Source organism: Podarcis raffonei, chromosome 9 (assembly GCF_027172205.1).
Source record: "Podarcis raffonei isolate rPodRaf1 chromosome 9, rPodRaf1.pri, whole genome shotgun sequence".
NCBI lineage: Eukaryota > Metazoa > Chordata > Lepidosauria > Squamata > Lacertidae > Podarcis > Podarcis raffonei.
In genome coordinates, this window is record NC_070610.1 from 3,203,958 (window position 1) to 3,225,731 (window position 21,774).

The 21,774-nt window shown below is 41.8% G+C and overlaps 2 protein-coding genes across 4 annotated transcripts in view; one reads left to right on the plus strand and one right to left on the minus strand.

The window, feature by feature from the left end:
• STX18 (syntaxin 18) overlaps window positions 1-18,234 on the plus strand; it is a 46,544-nt gene extending 28,310 nt beyond the window's left edge. Inside the window, exons 2-11 of the mRNA XM_053402048.1 lie at window positions 573-640; window positions 1,659-1,774; window positions 1,867-1,944; window positions 3,098-3,164; window positions 5,587-5,699; window positions 10,841-10,929; window positions 13,669-13,727; window positions 14,796-14,865; window positions 16,268-16,348; window positions 17,270-18,234. Of these exons, the coding sequence (XP_053258023.1) occupies window positions 573-640; window positions 1,659-1,774; window positions 1,867-1,944; window positions 3,098-3,164; window positions 5,587-5,699; window positions 10,841-10,929; window positions 13,669-13,727; window positions 14,796-14,865; window positions 16,268-16,348; window positions 17,270-17,365 (837 nt within the window). The 3' untranslated portion in view covers window positions 17,366-18,234. The remainder of the gene's footprint in view (window positions 1-572; window positions 641-1,658; window positions 1,775-1,866; window positions 1,945-3,097; window positions 3,165-5,586; window positions 5,700-10,840; window positions 10,930-13,668; window positions 13,728-14,795; window positions 14,866-16,267; window positions 16,349-17,269) is intronic.
• Window positions 18,138-21,774, minus strand: part of NSG1 (neuronal vesicle trafficking associated 1) — a 53,544-nt gene continuing 49,907 nt past the window's right edge. For all 3 annotated transcript variants that reach the window (XM_053402051.1, XM_053402052.1, XM_053402050.1), the window contains one exon: window positions 18,138-20,353. In XM_053402051.1, the coding sequence (XP_053258026.1) occupies window positions 20,153-20,353 (201 nt within the window). In that variant the 3' untranslated portion in view covers window positions 18,138-20,152. The remainder of the gene's footprint in view (window positions 20,354-21,774) is intronic.

Here is a 21,774-nt window from a genome sequence, read left to right on the forward strand (position 1 = left end):
AGCACTGACTCACGCAACAGCACCTAACCTGCCCAGTGGACGGAGTGCCTGTTTGCTTGCCCAGACTCCCAACCGCTTGCAGCACTCAATATTGTGCTCACCCCATCATTCAAAAGGAAAGTGCAGGGGGCATGTCACTTGTTGGTTCAACATCTTAGCTCGTGCCTAGCTATGCCTTTGCCCTCTCATGTAACGGCTGATTCTTGCAACCTGTGACTTGCCTTAGGTACTGTTCTAATCTGAAAATAAACACCTTTAGCAAAACTGGAGTTCCGGTTCCTCGTGGGTCTGGCAGTGGTTGACAGAAGGTAGGCCTAAGTTGGTCTGCCTTGCTGGAATTAGTGCATCAGGGCAATTTGAGTGCTCTTTGAAAATAGCCCTCACCGTGCATTTGATGTTCAAGTATCATATCTTGGGCACATAAAATGCTTTTCTTTTCCCTTTCATTTTTAAATCCATTATTTACATTTTCCTTTTTTTATTTTTATTATTCAGGTCACTGAATAATTTTATTATTCAGCTTTTTATTATTCAGGTTATTTACATTTTGCTTTTTTATTATTATTATTCAGGTCAATAACATCGGGAAACTGAAAGATTTTCTTCTGCAGCACAGGAAAGATTATATTAATGCCTACAGGTAAGTATTGCAATAGGAACAGTGGGTGGGTGGTGAAGAAGGGAAACATTCTTGGACTGATGCACTCTCCCTTGGTGGAAAGCTCTTGTGCTAAATTTCCACTCTGATTAGTGAACCTGTGCTCATAGTCAAAGAATGTTAAATTGGTTTCCCTCTGAACAGGAAGAATAAAAGGTTGTGGTAAAAAAGAAAGTTGTGTTTGTTTAATGAAAAGAAGTTCTGGAACCTTGTCTGTTGTGATGGATTGAGATGGCTGTGGATGCATGGATTCCGGTTCATACCTACAGCCTTTGCACTAGGAAGTTGCTGCCACCACCTCCAACCAAAAGACCACAGCCACTTTTGGGATTAAGCCTGCACATGGAATCTGGGGGACAACCAAGCTAGCTGCCACCAGCTTGCACCACTGCTTCCCTTTTCGGCTTCGTGCCAGAGCCTGTAGTGTAGAGGTGCTGCCTTGCTCATGTGGAAAAGCTCTTTGAACTTGAAAGTCACTTCAGTCAAAGCCCAGTGTTCATTTTAAAAAACAAAAACTTGTGGTCTGGGTAAGATAGTAAAAGAGGAATAAGAAATGGAATGTTGAAGGAAAATCCAAAGATTATTTCACATTTGAATATCTAGGCAGTTTCTAAGTGCAGATATGCCCAAGCAGAGATGAAGGACAACTGCTTGAAGTGTGGAAGAAAAAGCTGGTGGTTTCCATAGTGGGAGGGAAAATATCTTTTGAACACACGCACACACATATATGTACCCTGTTTTTTCACTGACAGGGATTCAAGGCGGCTTATGGATAAAAATAAGAAATAATCTCTCTTTAATTCTTTTTAGTCATGTGGTAGAATGGTTAAACCACATCACCAGGTGGCAGTGTTCATCTTTTGGATTTAATAGCGGTATTTATTTTATGAGAAGAGGTAACTACTGTGGGAGCAGTACCCTGACACTAGTTGCAGTGGACTTAAGGAAACAGAAGTGGAGTGTGGTAAAATAAAGTTAACAATGCTGACTGTTTTCCCAGCCATGTCATGTCTGAGTATGTGCGGATGACAGACACTGAGCGAGACCAGATTGACCAGGATGCCCAGATCTTTATGAGAACATGTGCTGATGCAATTCAGCAACTCAGAACAGAAGGTAAATTGATTAAAATAATGTGTGAGTTGTGCCAGATGTTTGAAGCGTTTATCTGCGAAGCGTAATGCTTTTGTGTTTCTTTGTTTTTTTAGCACACAAGGACATCCATTCCCCGCAAGTGAAGCAGCACAGAGAAGCTGTCCTAGATTTCATTGGAGACTATTTAAAAAGTATATATTTTTCTTGAAATTGTGGTGTTTTTTATTTTGTATAGCCACAATTATTTTCTTTAAGCTTAGACCAAAATGCTCTGCATCGCTGTAGCCTTTTCATAAGTGCTTCCCTGTTTCCATTGCTGGGACAGCTAGACAGTCAGAGTTGAAGGGTGACAATAAGGCAGTGGTCTGTAGGGAGGAAAGTTATAGATATGTTGTGTCCCAAGTAACATTTGTGGGCAACTGGAACCTTGAGTTTCAATGCACACAAGTCAACTGGCTTTTAAAAAGCAAAGCAGATTTCAAACTGCCTTTGGAAGGAAAGCTAAGAAGAGTTTAAGTTAACTCCTTAGGGTATCCCTAACAAGTCCACTAAAATTAACAAGCCCATCAAAAATATTACAGTATTGTTGGGGAGTTGCAAGCAATAGATACTTAAAGAGGGAGAAAAATACTTTTTTTGTGCTAACACTAGAAGCCTTAAATTCAGAATAGGTTTGTTATATGAAGGAAGAATACCGAACCCTCAAACCTGGTGGAGCATTATCACTGGTATGGATCACCCTAGATTAGAGTGGTTCATGACATCCTGAAGTGTAGTTAATACTAAATACGGTAGGTCAATAGTGGTAAACTACAGCCCTTCATAGTTTTGAACCCCTGCTGTGGGGTGCGGGTTAGACTGAGGCTTAGTGTAGCTTTCAACTGCTCTGCAGTCTTGTATATTCCTTTTGTGAGGAAACAAGAAGGGGACACATAGTAGAAACTTTATAAAGTTATGAACAATAAAGTGAAGTGAACTTCATTCTGTGCAGACTAGTTTTTTCTTAATAAAAAATTATAATTCATGCCTATTCAGTAAAATTGATTGGTAGTAATGTTCAGAACACACAACTTTGATAAAATCCATTTATTAGGTATAGTGAGAACATGCCTACCAATGACTATTAGCTCCAATAGCTTAAAAATTGATCCTCTATGTTCAGAAGTGCTATATCAAAGAGGTAGCATATACTACAAAGGTGGTATATTGTCAGTCAGACACCCATCATATTCAACCTGTGGGTTTTATAGGCACATCCGGGTGGTTCCTGATCTAGCAAGACACTTTTTATGTTAATGTATACCATTTTCCTCTTGTTTACATGGCATCTTCATAACTATAAAGGAGTGTGTAAGCTGTATTCAGAACAAAGGGCTATCCGGGTCAAGCGAGTAGTTGATAAGAAAAGATTGTAAGTAATATTCCTTTAAATCCGTGCTTTTGATATTCTTTGGAACTCTCATTAAATTTGTGAGCAGGTGAAATGTCTCCGTAGTAAATAGGTATGTTCTTCATTCACATGCCTCAGAAAGCCAAACTGCACCTTACAAGGGATGCACAAAAGTGCAGGATCCCAAAGAGGAAGGTGCTCCTGCTTTGCTCCTCCCCAGTCCTTTTCGTTTCTTCACTGCTTTGGTTTGGTTTAGTATGTCGTCGGAATCTGAGCTTGTGTATAAGCTCTCTCCTCACTAACCACAAATCATAGCCAAGAACAAACCTTGGCTGCTGCTGAAGGAGAGAGCTTAACCACAAGCCTGGGTTTGAATGACACCCTAAGACATGGGTAGGCAAACCAAAGCTCGGGCCCAGTTGCCTTCTGGATCCGGCCTGAGGACCGTCTGGTGTGGATCTGATTGTTCGGGCTGTGCCAGTGCGCGCGTTCAGCGGTGCCTCCTCCCTCCCTCCTCCTGGCTTCTCCCCGCTCTGCCTAGAGGCGAGAGGAAGGGGGCTGGGCTTTGTTGGTGACAACAGCAGCAGCGCTAGCGCTCAAGCAGCCGCCATTGTAAGCAGGCTCAATTCGGTCTTTGTTGCTGCCAGCCCCTCTCCAGAGCCCTTTTGTGCGCCGCTCACAAGACACAGGTAAGCAGTCACCGGGGCTCATCCAGTGCTGTGGAGAAGGGAGGGGAGAGTCGGCGGGGGGTGGCTTACCTGAGTAGAGTATGTCCTTTTATTTAAAATGCATCTCTGGGTTATTTGTGGGAATTCATTCATTTTCCTCCAAAATATAGTCCAGCCCCCCACAAGGTCTGAGGGACAGTCGACCAGCCCCCTGCTGAAAAAGTTTGCCAACCTCTGCCCTGAGACAAACCTTGGTTTAGTTGAGTACAACATGGGAGTAAAAAAGTTTGGGGCGGAGTAATACAGATGCAAACTCCTCTCCAGGAATTTGCATGGTCCTAACAAGCCACCCATAGCTTCACTTACTGCAGCTTGCACAAGAAGGCGTTCTCCCTCCTCCATCTCTCTTTCTCACACCCGCATACTTTTTCTCCAGTTCTGAGTGTGACACAAACATTGAATTTCTTTTTACTTTCTTGTAGAGTTGGTTTACAACAACCTTCCAAGGGTTTCGTTTGTTTGCTTCCCCCCATTTTTATCTTGCCTTTGGCGTTCTATAAGGCTCTCAGGGTAACTTAGTTTCATTAAACTCTTCTAAAGGTTTGCCATCCAGCAGGAAAGTGAAGTATGTATGTGGCTGGATGCTTAGCCGTTCTTGCCTCATGTCATTGAAGCCGCTGCTGTTAGACCTCATGCAGAAAAATGGGAAGAGCCATGTTTCTCTTCCTTACTGAGACTAGTAGCTTTAAAGTGTATGTTCACTGGAGTTTTAGGGGAAATGATTCTGAGGGCCACAACCTCTCCAACCTGGAAGTATTTCCTAATAGAGCAACCATCAAATCTGGGCATATTAGTAGGAAACGAAAACTTCTGGATCTTTAGACTCAACCCCCACACTCATGGACTTAATCTGGAGGGCAACACTTAATTTCTCTCTTGTTATTTTTTATTTTAAAAAGCCTTTTGTACATGCCACACTTCTTAAAATTATTCTGAGTATTCTTAATGCAAAGGTGGAGATGTTTAACAAAGCAGTGTTAAATCTCTCTATTCCAACATTTATTTATTTTCCATGTATTATTGCTGAGTATCGGTCAGCACCTTCCAGAGCCTGTTTATTTACAGCGCTGCCAGACTGGTTTTAAGATTACAAAACCAGTCGTGTAGAGCACCTGCTTTCCCAGGTAGGACTGGGAAAGACTTGTGCCTTTAAGCCTGGCGATCTCTTGCCCATCAGTGTAGACCATGGTTCTTCAACCTTGGCTCCCCAAGGCTAGGGATGATGAGACTTGTAGTTCTTCGACATTTGGGGATGCAGGAACACTGGTGTAGACAGTACTGAACTAATGGTCTAGTTCCATATAAGGCAGCTTCTTATGTTCTGCAATTTATTACAGAAAATATACATATTTTAGCACTCTTTCCAGACACATAATTCATTATAGAATAGAAGCATCCTTTTTACAGATCTGTACGTGGCTCTTTTGGGAAAGCAATTGCAAAGTTCCAGATGCCACCAGAGCAGCAACTGTTAGCTCTTACTGCATGAAAGGAACTTGACATTACAGAGGCCGGCAAGGAGGAGTGGTATCTCATCTGTTGCCTTATCATATGGCACCACAAGCCCAACTGCTGTGTGTATAGACCTGCCCCAACTTTCCTCCAGCTGAAGGGAGAGATGTGCTATTCCAGCATAATGGACCATGGTATGAGCCTGTAGCTGCACTTGATCTTGGTTTGCTTGCTCTTAATTGTTTATGTATTTGCTCATTTAGATCCAGGCTTGAGCCAGAACAGAGTGATAAATCCAAAGCAACTTCTCCTGAAAGAACCGCTCAAACAACTTCGGAAGAATCTGAAGAGAAACTCACTTGTGAAGACAACAGAGGTGATATTTCAGTCCGGTTCTATCTCCATGTTCCACTTTTTAGAGGTGGTGTGTTTGTATGTGATGAGCATTTGCTCAGGTTTTTTTGCAAATTGGTGTTTGTTGATTCAGCAGTAAACAGTGGGTTTACTGGAAATCATGGGACAAATGGAAGTGTGAATGGGCCCAGAGTGTGACATGGGGAGAAACTTGCCTACTTTGGCTTTCCCTGAAAGACCTCATGGGAGTGAGGCAGAAGGAGACTCTACGGACAGGGATGCATGGTTTCTCCTATGGGGATTCAGCAGCATATGGGTCAACTAGAATAATTCCAGTCCTTCCTGAACTGACTGAAAACAATGCATCCACTATAGACTGGGTTACTCCAAGACTGGATTTCTGCAGTGCACTCTCTCTGGGGTTTCCCTTGCACTTGATCCAGAAGCTGCAGTTAGTGCAGAGTGCTGCAACACTCCCAAGGCCTTGTCAGCATAGAACCGGTGCACTCAGAGAACTGCTTCTGGGCCAGGTTCAAGGTGTGGCTATTAGTACGCAAAACCCTTAATAATTTGGGACCAGTTTACCAATGAGATTGCCTTACCCCACATGTGCCCCTTTGACCGCTTTGGTGGGCTGAATTTGCACCACCACATATGCCATATAATACCCATCCCACATTTTTAAGAGCTTAATCGTTTAGTGTGGCAGCGCTTACACTCCCTGTCTGTTGAGATCAAGCAGGTGCCTTCACTGTACAGTAGTACCTCGGGTTACAAATGCTTCGGGTTACAAACTCCGCTAACCCAGAAGTAGTACCTCGGGTTACAAACTTTGCCCCAGGATGAGAACAGAAATCACGCGCCAGCGGTAGGCCCCATTAGCAAAAGGTTAAGAACAGTTTTGGGTTAAGAACGGACCTCTGGAACGAATTAAGTTTGTAAGCCAAGGTACCACTGTACTCCTTTTCGGTGTTTGCTAAAAGCATCCTTGTTCAGACAACCTCAATTAGAAATGTGTTTTAATATTTTAATTTTTGTAATTTTTTAAAAGTAGGGTTGCGAATGTTTTCTTGGTTTTACTGTTCTGTTGTCTGTAAACCCTCTGAGCTTCCATTACAATCAAGCAATGTATAAATTTTCTGAAATAAATAAATAAGTGTGCAAACATGAAAATCGCATCCCCCCTGTGTTTCCTGTAGGAGACAGGGTGCTATGGCGACCAGAGCTAATCTGGGACTAAGGGCACCTGCTTCTGTGAGCTCTCGCCTTCCCCTGTTTCTTGATATCCATCCCGGTTGCAGTTGCCTAACAATAAGAGCACTGGCACTGGTAGTACTTAAAATTAATTGGTTCCTAGGGGCTAATAGAGGGAACTGGGTGGAATTAACGTTCTGTCTGTCAAGCGTTGCATCTTGCCAGGTGGACCAGTCGGCCCTCTCCTCTCCCCGCCTTGCTGTTTTTGGGGGTTCTCCCAGTCCCCTCCCAGCCAATTTTGGGTCATGTAGGGGAAGCAGGGGAAGCCCTGTTGTGCCAGCAGAAGTCCTTGTGTGTATTAGATTACTCTTCCCCACTCTTTCTCTGTTTGTAGTTCTGTAAGCTGACTTTTTCTGGTTTTGTGAATATTGTAAATAAGCATAGGGCTGTAGGTGATAGCTGGCACTTTTAAATGAAAACCACATTGGCTTTTTGTTCAAAGTGTGGATGTAGTTAAAGCAAACATGACTATATCCTTCAGTTAAACAAAACAATCTGATTTCAGAGCTGTGTACTTCACCTAACGTAGCTTTAGTTTGCAGAATTGGTACCATTTAATGCAAGAGAGATTATCTGCTTCTGAATAATAAGCAGATATTCTGTTCTCAGCACTGGTGTGTACCTTACACAGGGAAAGGCTATTTCTTGTCAAACCAGCATCATTTCCCTTCCCAGTTCCTTCAGGCAGTGTCATTTTTTGAGGTAGGTCATCAGTTTTCGTAAAGGTTGCACAAGAAGGTGGGAGATGGGGAAAAGGCATTTCCGGAAAAAGCTATCAAACCTCTGGCATTTGGGGGGAAAGTTTTTTGCTTTTTAGTGTTTGGTGTTGTATTGTGTTTTTACTATTTTTGGTGGGAGCCATCCAGGGTGGGGTATAAAATAATGTTGTTGTTGAAGCATAAACAGCAGGGATATTTTTTTAAAAAATCAGGAAGTAGGAACAAAAGATATGGAACTGGGTGTGAATTACCGTATTTTTCGCTCTATAACACGCACCTGACCATAACACGCACATCGTTTTTAGAGGAGGAAAACAAGGGAAAAAACATTCTGAATGAAACAGTGGATGTATCATTTTTGTGCTTCATGCTGTGGCCACAGACATGTGATCTGATGGTGAATTTGGGGTGACCCAATGCAAAAATCCTGAGAATTCCTGTGGATCCATGCTTTGTAACCACGTTTTTGCACCATTGCAGCCCCAGGCAACAGTGGGTGCGTGATTTTTTTGGTGCAGGCTGTAGCCATGGACATGCTATGTGATCTGATGGTGAATTTGGGGTGACCCAATGCAAAGATCCTGAGGATCCATGTTGGATCCATGCTTTGTAACCACGTTTTTGCACCATTGCAGCAACAGTGGGTGCGTGATTTTTTTGGTGCAGGCTGTAGCCATGGACATGCTATGTGATCTGATGGTGAATTTGGGGTGACGCAATGCAAAGATCCTGTGGATCCATGCTTTTTAACCACGTTTTTGCACCATTGCAGCCCCAGGCAACAGTGGGTGCGTGATTTTGGGGGGGCAGGCTGTAGCCATGGACATGCTATGTGATCTGATGGTGAATTTGGGGTGACCCAATGCAAAGATCCTGAGGATCCATGTGGATCCATGCTTTTTAACCACGTTTTTGCACCATTGCAGCCCCAGGCAACAGTGGGTGCGTGATTTTGGGGGGGCAGGCTGTAGCCATGGACATGCTATGTGATCTGATGGTGAATTTGGGGTGACCCAATGCAAAGATCCTGAGGATCCATGTGGATCTATGCTTTGTAACCACATTTTAAGTGGGGAGCGAAGGAAAAACAAAGAAGGGACATGAGAGGGGTGTGCAGAGAAGCAGCTGGCTAAGAATGCAGGAGAGGGATTTAACGGGAGGGAGGAAAGAAAGGCAAAAGTTTCCCCCCACCCAAGCCAGCCATCTCTCTCTCTCTCTCTCTCTCTCTCTCTCTCTCTCCCTCCCTCCCTCCCTCCCTCCCCCCTCTCTCTCCCTCTCCCCCAGCAGCACCGGAGCACAGAGAGGAGTTAGAAGGAACAACACTCTGCTTTCCCCTCTGCTTGCCTGGAGGGGAGGGGCTTTGCCTGCTCTTTGTTCCGTTTCAGCAAACACAGCAACGAAACAGAGACGGGTGGGCAGTAAGACCCTGAGGCAGAATGCAGGAAAGCAGCCGCTTCCTCTTTTCAGGTTTCCCTTCTCCGTGAAGCGCGATTTGATTTTTGCCTGATTTTTCGGCTCCAGGGACCACACATTCGCTCAATAACACGCACAGACATTTCCCCTTCCTTTTTAGGAGAAAAAATCTGCGTGTTATAGAGGGGAAAATACGGTAATGAAACCACTGCCACAGTGTCCTTTCTCTTGGCAGATCAAGATGAGCAGGTGACAGCAAAGGTTGCAAGGTTTTTAGCTGGGGCAATCAATATTTGACTGTTGATTCAAAACCCTAAAATGTATTTTATATAATTGACTTTTTACTTTTATTCTTTATATATCGTATTGTTGTTTTATTGCTATGGCCGATGGCTGACGCAAATAAAGAATCATTAATTTTTAAATGAATGCATAATAGTAAAAGAACCATGGAATATTATGTTAATATATAATCACAGTGGAGAGACTCTTGTTTCTCCCTTGAAAGAAGAAATGTAGCTTTGATTTAATGTGGCAGGTGCCCTTTCCATGCCAGTGTCACTGTTCCAAAAATGTTTCATCTGCCTTCTTCAGCCTTTGTTTTAATAAAGAAGAGAGCAGTAATTCCAGACACCATGCCTCGTTACAGAGCCTAACGTGGGAGGTGTCTTTCAGTATAATACCTCATCCAGAATTGTTTTTAAACAGAAGTCCTCTGAAGGGCTTCCCAAGAGAAGCGAGCATCTCACACGGCAACGTTGCCGGTCTAATTGAAAACACTTTCAGAGGCAAGAATATAAACAAGTACAAATTAAGCAAAACACATCTCACTCAAGGATCTTGGTAGGAAAATAATGTTCACAACCAATGGCAGGCTTCAAACATAAAATAAAGTGCAGCAGTACCCTATCTAGTTTTGTACCCTTTGGAAAATTGAACAGCCAACAGTTGAGTATGGAGACTTTTAACACTATATCCCAGCAGGTGTGTTTGGTGCCTTAACCCAGGGGTCAGCAACCTTTTTCAGCCGTGGGCCAGTCCACCGTCCCTCAAACCATGTGGTGGGACAGACTATATTGGGAGGGGGGGAATGAACGAATTCCTATGCCCCACAAATAACCCAGAGATGCATTTTAATTAAAAGGACACATTCTACTCATGTAAAAACACGCTGATTCCCGGACCGTCCGCGGGCCGGATTGAGAAGGCGATTGGGCCACATCCAGCCCCCGGGCCTTAGGTTGCCTACCCCGCCTTAACTGATGTTACTTTTTGCCAATGTTGAAAATATCAGAAAGCCGCTGGATTCCATCTGAAGGAAAACAAACAAAAACAGCTTGGGCTTTTCCATATGAATGTTACATTACACTAAAATATTCCACTCTCCCAGAGAGGTACCTCTTTTGGGGGTAGAAGTGTAAGCATGGGTCACTCATCCCCAAAAATCCCCTTTATGTAATGCAAGTAGGCAACTAATAATATCAGGAGTGCTCTGGGGCATGTTCTAAAAAGTACCTTTTTTGCATAATTTAGAAATGTCTGCTGATTTAAACCTCAGCTTTAAAGCTTCTGAAAGTGCAGCATCAGTTAAGAATATGAGCATCTCAACATCTCCAATAAGAGGAAGAAGTCTGGTGGCAGGAATTAAAAGCTGGCTTTTAAAATTGAGGCAAATAAAATTATGGACAGTTCAGTTATGGCTGAACTAGGTATAATATTAAATAGGTCTAGCAGTTTTTGGCTACATGTTGAGCATAGTTTGTTTCTTCTTTTGCAGATAAGAATGTGATAGATGAACACACTAATTTTGGACTTTGGGGTGATGGCAAAGGAGAAGATGAGCTTTCACCTGAAGAAATCCAAATGGTAAGTTGTATTTTCTACCAGTTTGTTGACTTTCTCCCTAGCTAGCTATATCTACGGATTTTGAAAATGAAATAAGTCCAATGCATGCACTGAGTCATTTGCCTTTTCTGCTAAGCAACGCTTTAACAAATGCGCCCTGCGTGTTTGCTTTTCTGGTTCTTTATGTCAGTACCTGCTTAAAATTCTTAATCATATGATTGGGAAGGTGATTGTTGTCAAGCCATTATGTTCATGGGAAAGTATTTTGCAGCAATTAAGACTGCCCTTTAAGATTTTAAATTATTGCTTTAAATCTCTACTATAAATAGTTATTTCCGTTCACAAGCAGATGGAGCTATTCTAACATTAAGAATCATAAAGAAACTTCCCAAAGAAGATACTGTAATTTATTATACTTACTTTTCCATACTACCTCTGGCCTTCCAGATGTGGATTAATTACAGCTCCCATCATCCATTGCCTTTAGCCATGCTTGCTGGGACGGATGGGAATTGTAGTCCAGCAACTTTGAGAGAGCCAAAGGTTCCCCATACCTTGTATACGATGAGGATATTATTATGAATCCACTGGTACAAAAATCACTTAAGGACATTTTAAGGGCCTTCCATGCCACACAATGCCATTGTTGCATTATGATGGGATTTCAAGCTCAGTGCCTCTCAAAATCAGAGGGATCAGTGCTGCTTTCTGCTCACCTGGCCTCTCCCTCATGTGGTGTGGTTGTGCTAGACCAGGCAGGCATAGGCAAACTCGGCCCTCCAGATGTTTTTTGAGACTACAATTCCCATCATCCCTGACCGCTGGTCCTGTTAGCTAGGAATCATGGGAGTTATAGTCCCAAAACATCTGGAGGGCCGAGTTTGCCTATGCCTGGGCTAGACCGAGGACATAGGCATTCGGGGCTAGGAAGGGGATACAGTGCCGCCAGTTTCCCTTCAAACTTAATTGCTTACCTTTTCTGATTGGTTATTTGGGACCATAATTCTGGAGATGTCCGTTGGCTCATGAGTTTTGTCTTTCAAGAGATGTAAGATACAGCAGCATATGACCATATTTTGACTTAATTCTCTTTATGAAATCAGTACACATGTTGCTTAACCAAATCTCTACTTACCATGCCTTTAACCAGAAATTCAGATAGGTAGGTGTTCAGTCATTTTCTGCCTGTGATCTTCTGCCTCCATTTTGATGTTTAAAACTGAAGGTCTTTGTTCTCATGTGAATGAGGGGAAATCCAATTTTTGTACACAATCACAATACATCCTATCATGATTGCAGTAACACTTCAAAGTCTCACTGATTTCAAGGAAAGAATTAAGAAAGCCCTTTAATCTTTGAAATACAGTGGTCTTGCAATGCTCCACTCTGCCTAGATCATACCTGTAAGCTTTCTCTTCAGTCGTGTAATTGAATTCTAAAGCATCCAGCTAATTAGCTAAGTGGATTTCAAACATTTTCTTTCTTCTCTTTATATACTCCTTTATATCAGGAAACCTAGACTGTCCAATTTCATGAAAATTACGCTAATTTAAACTAGCTGCTAAGATGGAAAGAAATATTGAAAACACTGCAGAAGTTTTATATTAAAATGTGTTTGGGAAAATTGCAACCAAAAGGGCTGCAGGCTGGTTTACAAAACATTTTTATGCGATAATTTGAATTTTCCTTACCCCCGTTAACACATTAAGGACTTTATAGTTCTTATAAGAACACGGGGCAGTGTTTAGTTAGATAAAGTAAAATATTGTTCTGTTCTATCTAATTTTCCCAAGCTACTTTCATTTTATTGTTTTGTTCTTTCGGGGAAATAATTTGTTTTGCATTTGAAAATGTCTGTACTGGAACAGTAATAAAGGACTTTATTCTGGGTAATATATCCTTTGAGTAGATCCATTAAAATCAGTGGAACTACTTTGTGTATAACTAATGTTGGATATCACCCTCTGTCAACTAACTCGGACTCTCTTTGTGTCGTTATACAGATTATCACATTACATCATCAGTTTGCAACCACTTGCCTTATTTCTCTTAAGAAAATCTGTGTTTGAGCATTGTAGAATCATATTTCCAGTTTCTATCATGTAAATTAATTTGAGTATATACTGCTCTGTCCAACTTCATGTTCATTTGACTGCTTTGTAATAGATTATTAGTCCAAGAGGCTTTCCAAATGCTACATTTATCTAAGATATGTTTTTGAGGATTAAAGGGTCTTCCCAAAGGAACATTAAAGTGAAAGTGCTCTCTATATTACAGGTTACTTTGCTTCAAATAGGAAAGCACTGAAAATCCTGCCTACTCCTTTCAGAAATTAATGGGCCTAATTCAGCATTGTAAAACCCAACATTGACTGTGGTGTAACTTACTCAGACTGGTAGAAAGTCCCATGTTCCTGGTATACCGTATTTTTCCGTGTATAATACGCCCCCTATTTTGGGGAAACTCCAAATTAAGAAAACATCCCTCAGCATTACCCATGTATAAGACGAGCCCCAATTTTAAACCTATTTTTTTGGTAAATAAACCTAGTCTCATACATGGAAAAATACGGTAATTATCAGCCTTCATAAGCAGTCATTGCTGCCAAAGTGTTTGTGAATGCTTCATTTCCAGAGGCTTTGAATCTCTGCACATCAAATTTCATGGTTTATTTTGTGGTGTGGGTTGTGGGTGTGCTTGAGGGTGGAATGACCTTTAAGCCTCATATTGTTGTTATTATTGTTAACTTTCTCCTTCCAGTTTGAGCAGGAAAACCAGCGCCTTGTCGGAGAAATGAACAGCCTGTTTGATGAAGTGAGGTACAGCCCTCTCCGCATCCTCGCCTGCCCTTGCGGCACATAGAATGTGCTTTCCAATCCACTCTATGTACATACATACATTTGTATGCCACCTTTCCATGCTCACGGTTGCACACAACATGAAAACGGATACATAACCACAACATGACAAAAGTAGTCATTGCCCAAATTACCAAACTGTGTGATTTCCACACAAAACGCAAGAAGATCTAAAATAAAGATATGAAAAAACCAACAGCAACAACCCCCCACCAACAGAACACCCCAACCCCCCCCCCCAGCCCACAAGTCTGGTCAGCAGCCTCAACTTTTGCAGCTGGAGTCAGTCAAGGCCTTGCCCTCTCCGGCCAGGTGGAAAAGGCCTGCAAGGCAGGGAGCAGGTCTTCCAAGACTCAAAGCCAGGATGGCCTCTGGCCTCTTCAGCAGCCTCAGCCTTTGTAGCTGGAGTCCGTCAGGGCCCCTAATCTCAAGGTCATGGATTCAAACCCCACGTTGGGCAAAAGATTCCTGCATCACAGGGGGTCGTACTAGATGACTCTTGTGGTCCCTTCCAACTCTACAATTCTATCATTCTAGGTGGGGAACGGTCTGCAAGGCAGGGAGCAGAGCTTCACAGCCAAGATGTAGATATAGTTTCACAGTTTCTTTTCATAAATCATCTGCTAGATCAGTGGAGCTGAAAGATTCCTTTTAAGGAGCTTATGCACAATTTGAACCACTCTTCATGTTTGCTAGTTTTGTGATAAATTGGACAACACAGTTTTCTGACTAACACCACCTTATACAGAGTCAGAAATAGGTCATCTTGCCCATTTCAGCTATCTTCATCCTTTTCATATCTATCCACTTTTAACGTTAATAGGGATACTTCTCTCTCTCTCTTTGTATTACACATCAATACAGAAGCTATTAGCTAGTGATCTACTGAGTTAAAATTTATTTTTGCTAATCTGCTTCACTTGGCTTGCAATTCTCCATTCATAAGAAATGCTCCATATTATGTTTACTTAAGTTTGTAAGAAATTTAAAATGTTTGTACTTACATGGCTTTTTAATTTTTTTAAATAGACAAATTGAAGGGAAGGTGGTTGAAATATCTAGACTTCAAGAGATATTCACAGAAAAAGTCTTACAGCAGGTAAATAACACAGGGAGGTGGTTGGTTGGCTCTTTGTATTCTAGTATTTTTCCAGTAGGTAAAAAGGCTGCAGTTAGAGAGGCAAAATGAGTGATTGAGCACAAAAAGGCAGGCATAGTATAAGAAGAATAAAATGTGAGTTCCATAGGGACTCCACTGCACTGAAGGGGACTTCTGCAGCTCAAATGGGCTTCGGGAACATGTCCTGGACATCTTCAGGGGCATTGCGGGGGGAAGAAGAAGAAGAAGAGTTTGGATTTGATATCCCGCTTTATCACTACCCAAAGGAGTCTCAAAGCGGCTAACATTCTCCTTTCCCTTCCTTCCCCACAACAAGCACTCTGTGAGGTGAGTGAGGCTGGTGACCTCACAAATAAGGATAGTTTTATTCCAAAGAATATTGTATATTGGGCAGATTTTGTGCCCTCCTCCTCCATTTGATCTGAAAAATTATTCAAAACTCATTCCACGTACAGTGGTACCTCGGGTTACAGATGCTTCAGGTTATAGACTCCACTAACCCAGAAATAGTACCTTGGGTTAAGAACTTTGCTTCAGGATGAGAAAGAGGGTGAAGAGGTTTGAAGGTGCTGCTACATGCTTCAGTAGCTACAGGTGTGCCTTAACAGCTAGCTCTGGCCTCAGATTATGGTGAGCAGAAACTGACAACAGGCCACTTACCTTTCATAGCTTTTGATCTTAACATTTATCTCTCATGTGAAAAGGATGTAGGGGTCTTATTAGACCACGTTGAACAAGTCAACAGTGTGATGCAGCAAGCAAATGCTATTCTAGGCTGCATCAACAGAAGTATAGTGTTCCAATCAAGGGAAGTAGTAGTCGTGCTTTATTCTGCCTTGCTCAGACCCCACCTGGAGTCCTGCGTCCAGTTCTGGGTGCCACAATTCAAGAAGGATGTTGACAAGCTGGAACGTGCTTAGAGGAGGGTGCCCAAGATGATCCAGGCTTTGGAAACCAAGCCTTATGAGGAACAGTTGAGGGAACTGGGTATGTTTAGCGTGGAGAAGGAGAGACTGAGAGGTCAAGGGTTGTCACATGGAGCAAGCTTCTTTTCTCCTGCTCTGGAGGCTAGGACTGGAACCAATGCATTCAAGTTGCAAGAAAGGAGATTCCAACTAAACATCAGGAAGAACTTTCTGACAGTCAGAGCTGTTTGGCAGTGGAACAGACTCCCACGAGAGGTGGTGGACTTTCCTTCCTTGGAGGTTTTTAAGCAGAGGTTGGATGGCCATCTGTCACAGATGCTTTAGCTGAGATTCCCTCATTGCAGAGGGTTGGACTAGATGACCCTCAGGGTATCTTCCAACTCTACAATTAAATGATTCTGTGCAGTTTGATTATGACCTGTTTTTTACGTTATATATTTCAACTTACTTAAAAGGAAGCCGAGATTGACAGCATTCACCACTTAGTTGTGGGTGCAACAGAGAACATCAAGGAAGGAAATGAAGACATAAGAGAGGTAATGTCTGCCTCCCCCCCCCCTTTTTAAAATCAAATACTACTTGACCTAAACAGACTGCCTGTAATGTATTTTGAGAGAACACTGACACCCTTGTTAGTCAGACACATGGTCCTTCCTCCATAAAGCCACTTTTAAAATGTTCTTCAGGAAAACAAATCTCATCTTTGGGCAAGTAATGGCATGGTCTTTGGGCTTTGCTTTCTCCGCATCAATAGGAAATAAACGCCCATTTTACATGAAGACTTGAGAAGCTTCTGGTTTCAGCAGCTGGGTCTTGAAAAAAAGTGAAATGGTGGTAATAGTCTGAGTATACTTAGTGCTCACTAGAGAAAGCTATTTCATCCTTTATCTTCTGTTTGTTGAAGTCTTGTGCATAAAACTGAGCCAGATGTTTAATCGAATTTAAGTTTTTCCAGGCTGCTTACTATGTTGTTGTTGTTGTTTAAAAAGGGGTGTCTAAAATAGGAAACTCCCGGTAGATGTAACTTTTCATCAGTGGCCATAGAGGGCCTTTCACCTGTGATATGACCCAAGATTTGCAGTTTCATCAACCCAAACACTGCTTCAGTCTTGCTGCTGCTCATTCAATAGGTGGCCCACCTTTTATAATATTTCATAGCAGTGATCTACGTCAGCCCCCTGCAATTCATTGTGCCGTATTCTTAAAAGATGTGATTCATGTGGTCCAGGTCCTGCTTTCAGGCTTCCCATAGGCATCTCCTTTGGATGCTGGGCTGGGTGGGCCTTGGGCCTGATCCAGCAGGCTCGTCTTATGTTCATGTGCAGCTAAAGATGTGAAGACCTGTCTTTAGCCATTACTGCTAAATAATAGTATTCAGGGCTCAAACTGGAAAAGATTTTGCCTTGTCCTGAATTAGACCCTTTTGAGAGAAATCATGATTTATTTTTCCCCCACAGGCAATCAAGAATAATGCTGGATTTCGTGTGTGGATCCTCTTCTTCCTTGTGATGTGTTCCTTTTCTTTGTTATTCTTGGACTGGTATGGTAGCTAACCCTGGCCTATTCATTATTCATATAGCCCTGACCAAAATCTGCTGAGGCCACCTGGGACTGATACTGGCTGAAGATGTTTTCCTTACAAAGCAACACGTATTGTATTTCATGCATCATCATGGTCAAAATACCTTGACCAGACATGTGCATTTCTACACCTCCTGCTACAGGAAGTACTGGTCCAACTGGAAGTTAGGTTTAGTGTAAGTTCACACAGGGAACTGTTGTAGTGCATCAACGAACATAGCTTTTTAGCTATTTACCCAATATTTTATTACAATGGTCTCTTTCTAAATATTTTTGCACACATGGATTGCTGGTGGGAGTTTTGTAGTGCTGCTCAGTGACCAAGCCGGTGGAACTCACTGAAGTTCACAGCAAGTCCTAGAGTCTCATCTGTCAACAAAGTTCATATGTGACAGGTTGAAAAAAATCAAACTGATGGCCTAAATGAACCTTATTCCAGAAAGGCAAAATAAATTCCAGATTGCATTGAAAAGGAAAGGTTTGACTGTTTAGAATGTGATTCTTCACAGTTGGCATTTCAATTTACAACAAAACTGCTTTCTATTGCTTTCTTTTTACATAAATGCACCACTACAGAAAACAAAGTAATCCAAATTCTTCAATCGTAGACATGTAGAATAATCATCATAGGAAAACCTGAGGTGAATGTTGCCATAAGTACAGTGATTGGAATCCTTCATTTTTGATTGATTTTAAATGCAATAATACATATATCTATGTCAACATACTGAGCTTGAGACTTGGTTATCCTCCTTTTTCTTTATTTTACACAGAGTGAAAATGTCAAAAGTTACATGTGAATTTACATTCAATAAAGTACCTGACTACTAGGAAATACAAACATGGTATAGTTTAATATGTTTATATGGGACCGAACTTTTTTTTCAAAATGCAAAAGAAAGATTTGGCACATAATTTATTGCTTTTATGCATTCCACACAGTAATGATGACATACTAAAAGTTCTTTTACAACATGAAACTATGTTCAGTATGAAAAGTTCTTAATGAAAAAAACAACTGGCTTTTGCTAAGCGGGCTCGTGATGCTGAAATGTATCGGGAGAAAATGTAACCAGAAGTGGAACCAACCATGTTTGTTCTACTACATATGTGTTTTTGGAAAGCATGTGTCTACAAAAATAATGAAACTTTTGACATGTCCACTGGGAAGTAGCACATTCAGAGCATGAACAAAAATAGCAGCTGAGTGCTTTGATCCAGTGATGACCAACCCTTCGGTCAAGTGTACGCAAGTCAAGGCCCAGGTTTGAGAGAGTATAATTCTGGTGCAGTGCTTTTCAACCAGGGGTACTTGTACCATTGGACATCCTGTCAAGTGCCACTACTTATAAAGCATTGCTCTGGCGCCTCTGCAGTGCATGCTAGCACAAAAGCACAGCACTGGACACATGAGCAAGAGGCAGAGCCAATCTCTGAGCCACAGCCTGCCACGCAACATTTCCGTGGTTTATTCCAGGCGTGCTACAGGTTGACCACCCAATGTTTAAGCCGCTTTTTCCAGTGATAAAGTTAATGAAAATATTTATGTAATGTACGTTGAAAGGTTTATAAATAATAAACATGTAATAGTTTAGAAACTTGCCAACACAATAAACGTGCACCTACAATTCTAGGCTTGTCTACTACTCCCCCCACCCATCACCCACCCCATCCAAGTTTATCTCAAGAAGGCAGCCTGTCTCCTATTCTCCCTTTCCCCACATGCCATTTCAGAAATGCAATGGGAATAGGGCTATTTTTATGCATTTAATGCATTTTTTCCCTTACACCCAGTTCTAAAATGTTTACATGAAAGTCCCACTGAGTCCAGTGGAACTGTTTTCCGGGTAAATATGCTTAGGGTTGCAGCCTTAATGTCTAAAGATTAGAAAATGCCCAAAGAGTGCTGCTAACGCAAAGCATTTTGCAACATATAAAAAGGGAAACCTTTTAATGTTGTACAAAAAGAGAAAGTTCTAAGAAAACTACTCCTCCTGTCGTGTTGCACATATTACATTGTGGGCTACCTCTACAGTGGCTTTTTTTGTCTGTTCCGTAGGGCTCCACTACTTATCAGAATATTTTGCTGCCTAACATTTTTGCACATTCACTAAACATCATGATCCACCATTAAAATGTACATTTCCGTAGTGTCTGTTTTGTGTCAGTGCAAGTCCATATACAAGATTCTCTAGCCATAGTGGAAATGCAGTGAAATGTTCACAGCTTTAACAAAACAACAATTAAGCATGCCTTGTTGCAAAGAACTTAATTACTTCTAACATATCTGTTACAGTGAGAAAAAACAGGCCAACTTTATTTTTTGGTACTCATCTTTGAGTCGCAAACCAATTTTAAATACAGTTTATTAACTAACCCACATAATTTCTAGTTATGGCTATGATAATTCAGATTGCAAAACTGATTTAAAAATGAAACATTAGTACACACAGTAAAATGCACAATTCTCCCCTGTGTCCAAACCCCTGGATGGCTCAATGGAATTCTAAACTGCAAGAAGGTACCTAAGTTGGAATTATTAACAGAGAAACTGGTGTTAAAGCTCTAAAGCAATGCTGATATGCACTTGGCCATTAATGGTCTAAGTTTTTATTTTCTTATTTTTCCTTTTTGCAAAGCAGTTATCGGCAAACCAAAGCAATTGCACCATAAATATGAGTAACCTCTAAATTATCCATAACAATGAGACGTTCGATGAAAGCCCCCTTGATACCTTCCAATCAACAAGATCAATCACGTTAAGCCGATTTCTCAGCTGCTTCAGTCTCCTGCTCAGAAAGTTTCTCTTCTGAAAGCACTGTCATCCACGGAGATACGGATCGTGTGATCGTTTGTTTGGCCAGGTTGTAGTGGTTTATAACTGTATAAAATTTCCCTCTAGCACTAGAGTCTTGTTCAGAGTAGTAGTTCTCTAATCCAGCCGGAATGCATTGATTGTTCTGAAAGACAATCATTTCAATGTATTTAAATTATTTCTAAGCCATTTTTCTATTGTTGTGTAGAATTTAATTCAATCCATGGTGGGTAACAAGAATAAAACAAATATAACAGAGCAGGACAACAAACGTGCCCACCTTAACTTCTGCACCATGAAACTAAAAACAGCCTTCTAGCCTTGCATATTGTACTTGCTTACAACACCCATGTACCCACCCTTTCCCTGGGTTTTCATCCTGTGCAAGTTGAAGGAATACTGAAGTTTTCTCCTAAATTCTCACTCAGTCCGCTGTGGGTACACTTTGTCACACAGGAAGAACCTAGAAAGATACACCACCCCTCCAAGATACGCACTAGAAGAGTGAAACAGTTTTCTCTGATATGTAAATCATAAAAGGACTTCCTGTTTCCTGTAGATTCTCAGTAGGAGATGGGCACATAGACCATGATCCAGCACAAACCCTACCTCAACAGTCATTCAAAAAAAATAAAAATGCATGCACACCTTTGATGCAATTTTCCATCCCAGTATCCCCAAACAACTTTTCAAACTCCCTCCAGATATAAAGGCAGTTTGACAGAAGAGGTGTTGAAGCAAGAACTGCAAAATCCTGGCTGTGTGCACTCAGAAGAGTTTGGATTTGATATCCCGCCTTTCACTCCCTTTAAGGAGTCTCAAAGTGGCTAACAATCTCCTTTCCCTTCCTCCCCCACAACAAACACTCTGTGAGGTGAGTGAGGCTGAGAGACTTCAGAGAAGTGTGACTGGCCCAAGGTCACCCAGCAGCTGCATGTGGAGGAGCGGAGACGCGAACCCGGTTCCCCAGATTACGAGTCCACTGCTCTTAACCACTAACCACTGAAAATCTCACTTTTTTGTTTATTCCCATGAAGTCCCCCGCTCCAACCTGACTTTTCAGTTTCTTATGCTTCAGCTCTATCAAGTCCATGGCTGAACCTCCTTAAAACCTTTCTATAATAGACCTTTCCCTCAACACATGTTCTCTATGTGGAGTACCTGATGATGTGGTTCCTGCAGCACTTTAAAGAAATGTTGCCAATCATCTGCTTGAGAGGGAACGAAATCTAGGAACATCCTGCCTCAAGCAGCTATTAAGTGGAATTTCATTTTTGCTTCAAGGTTCAGCTCTTGGACCAAGAGGGGAAAGTGTGCTGAACCAGGTGGGATTGATTCTCCATTCAGTGGTGTGTGTGTTTAAGCTTCCTTAAGTCCACATTCAGCTCCAAGCTGGATCTGGGGGCATGTCCATGTTCTCAAAGGAGTTGATAAGCATGATTGGTGTGGCAAAGTATAACTCATTTATTAAACACTGAGTTAACTCACCCGTCAGCATCTCTAAAAAGCGGAGTCAGGAGTCAAAAACCCTGCATTCATTTAATCTATTGTCTGAATAGGCAAAAG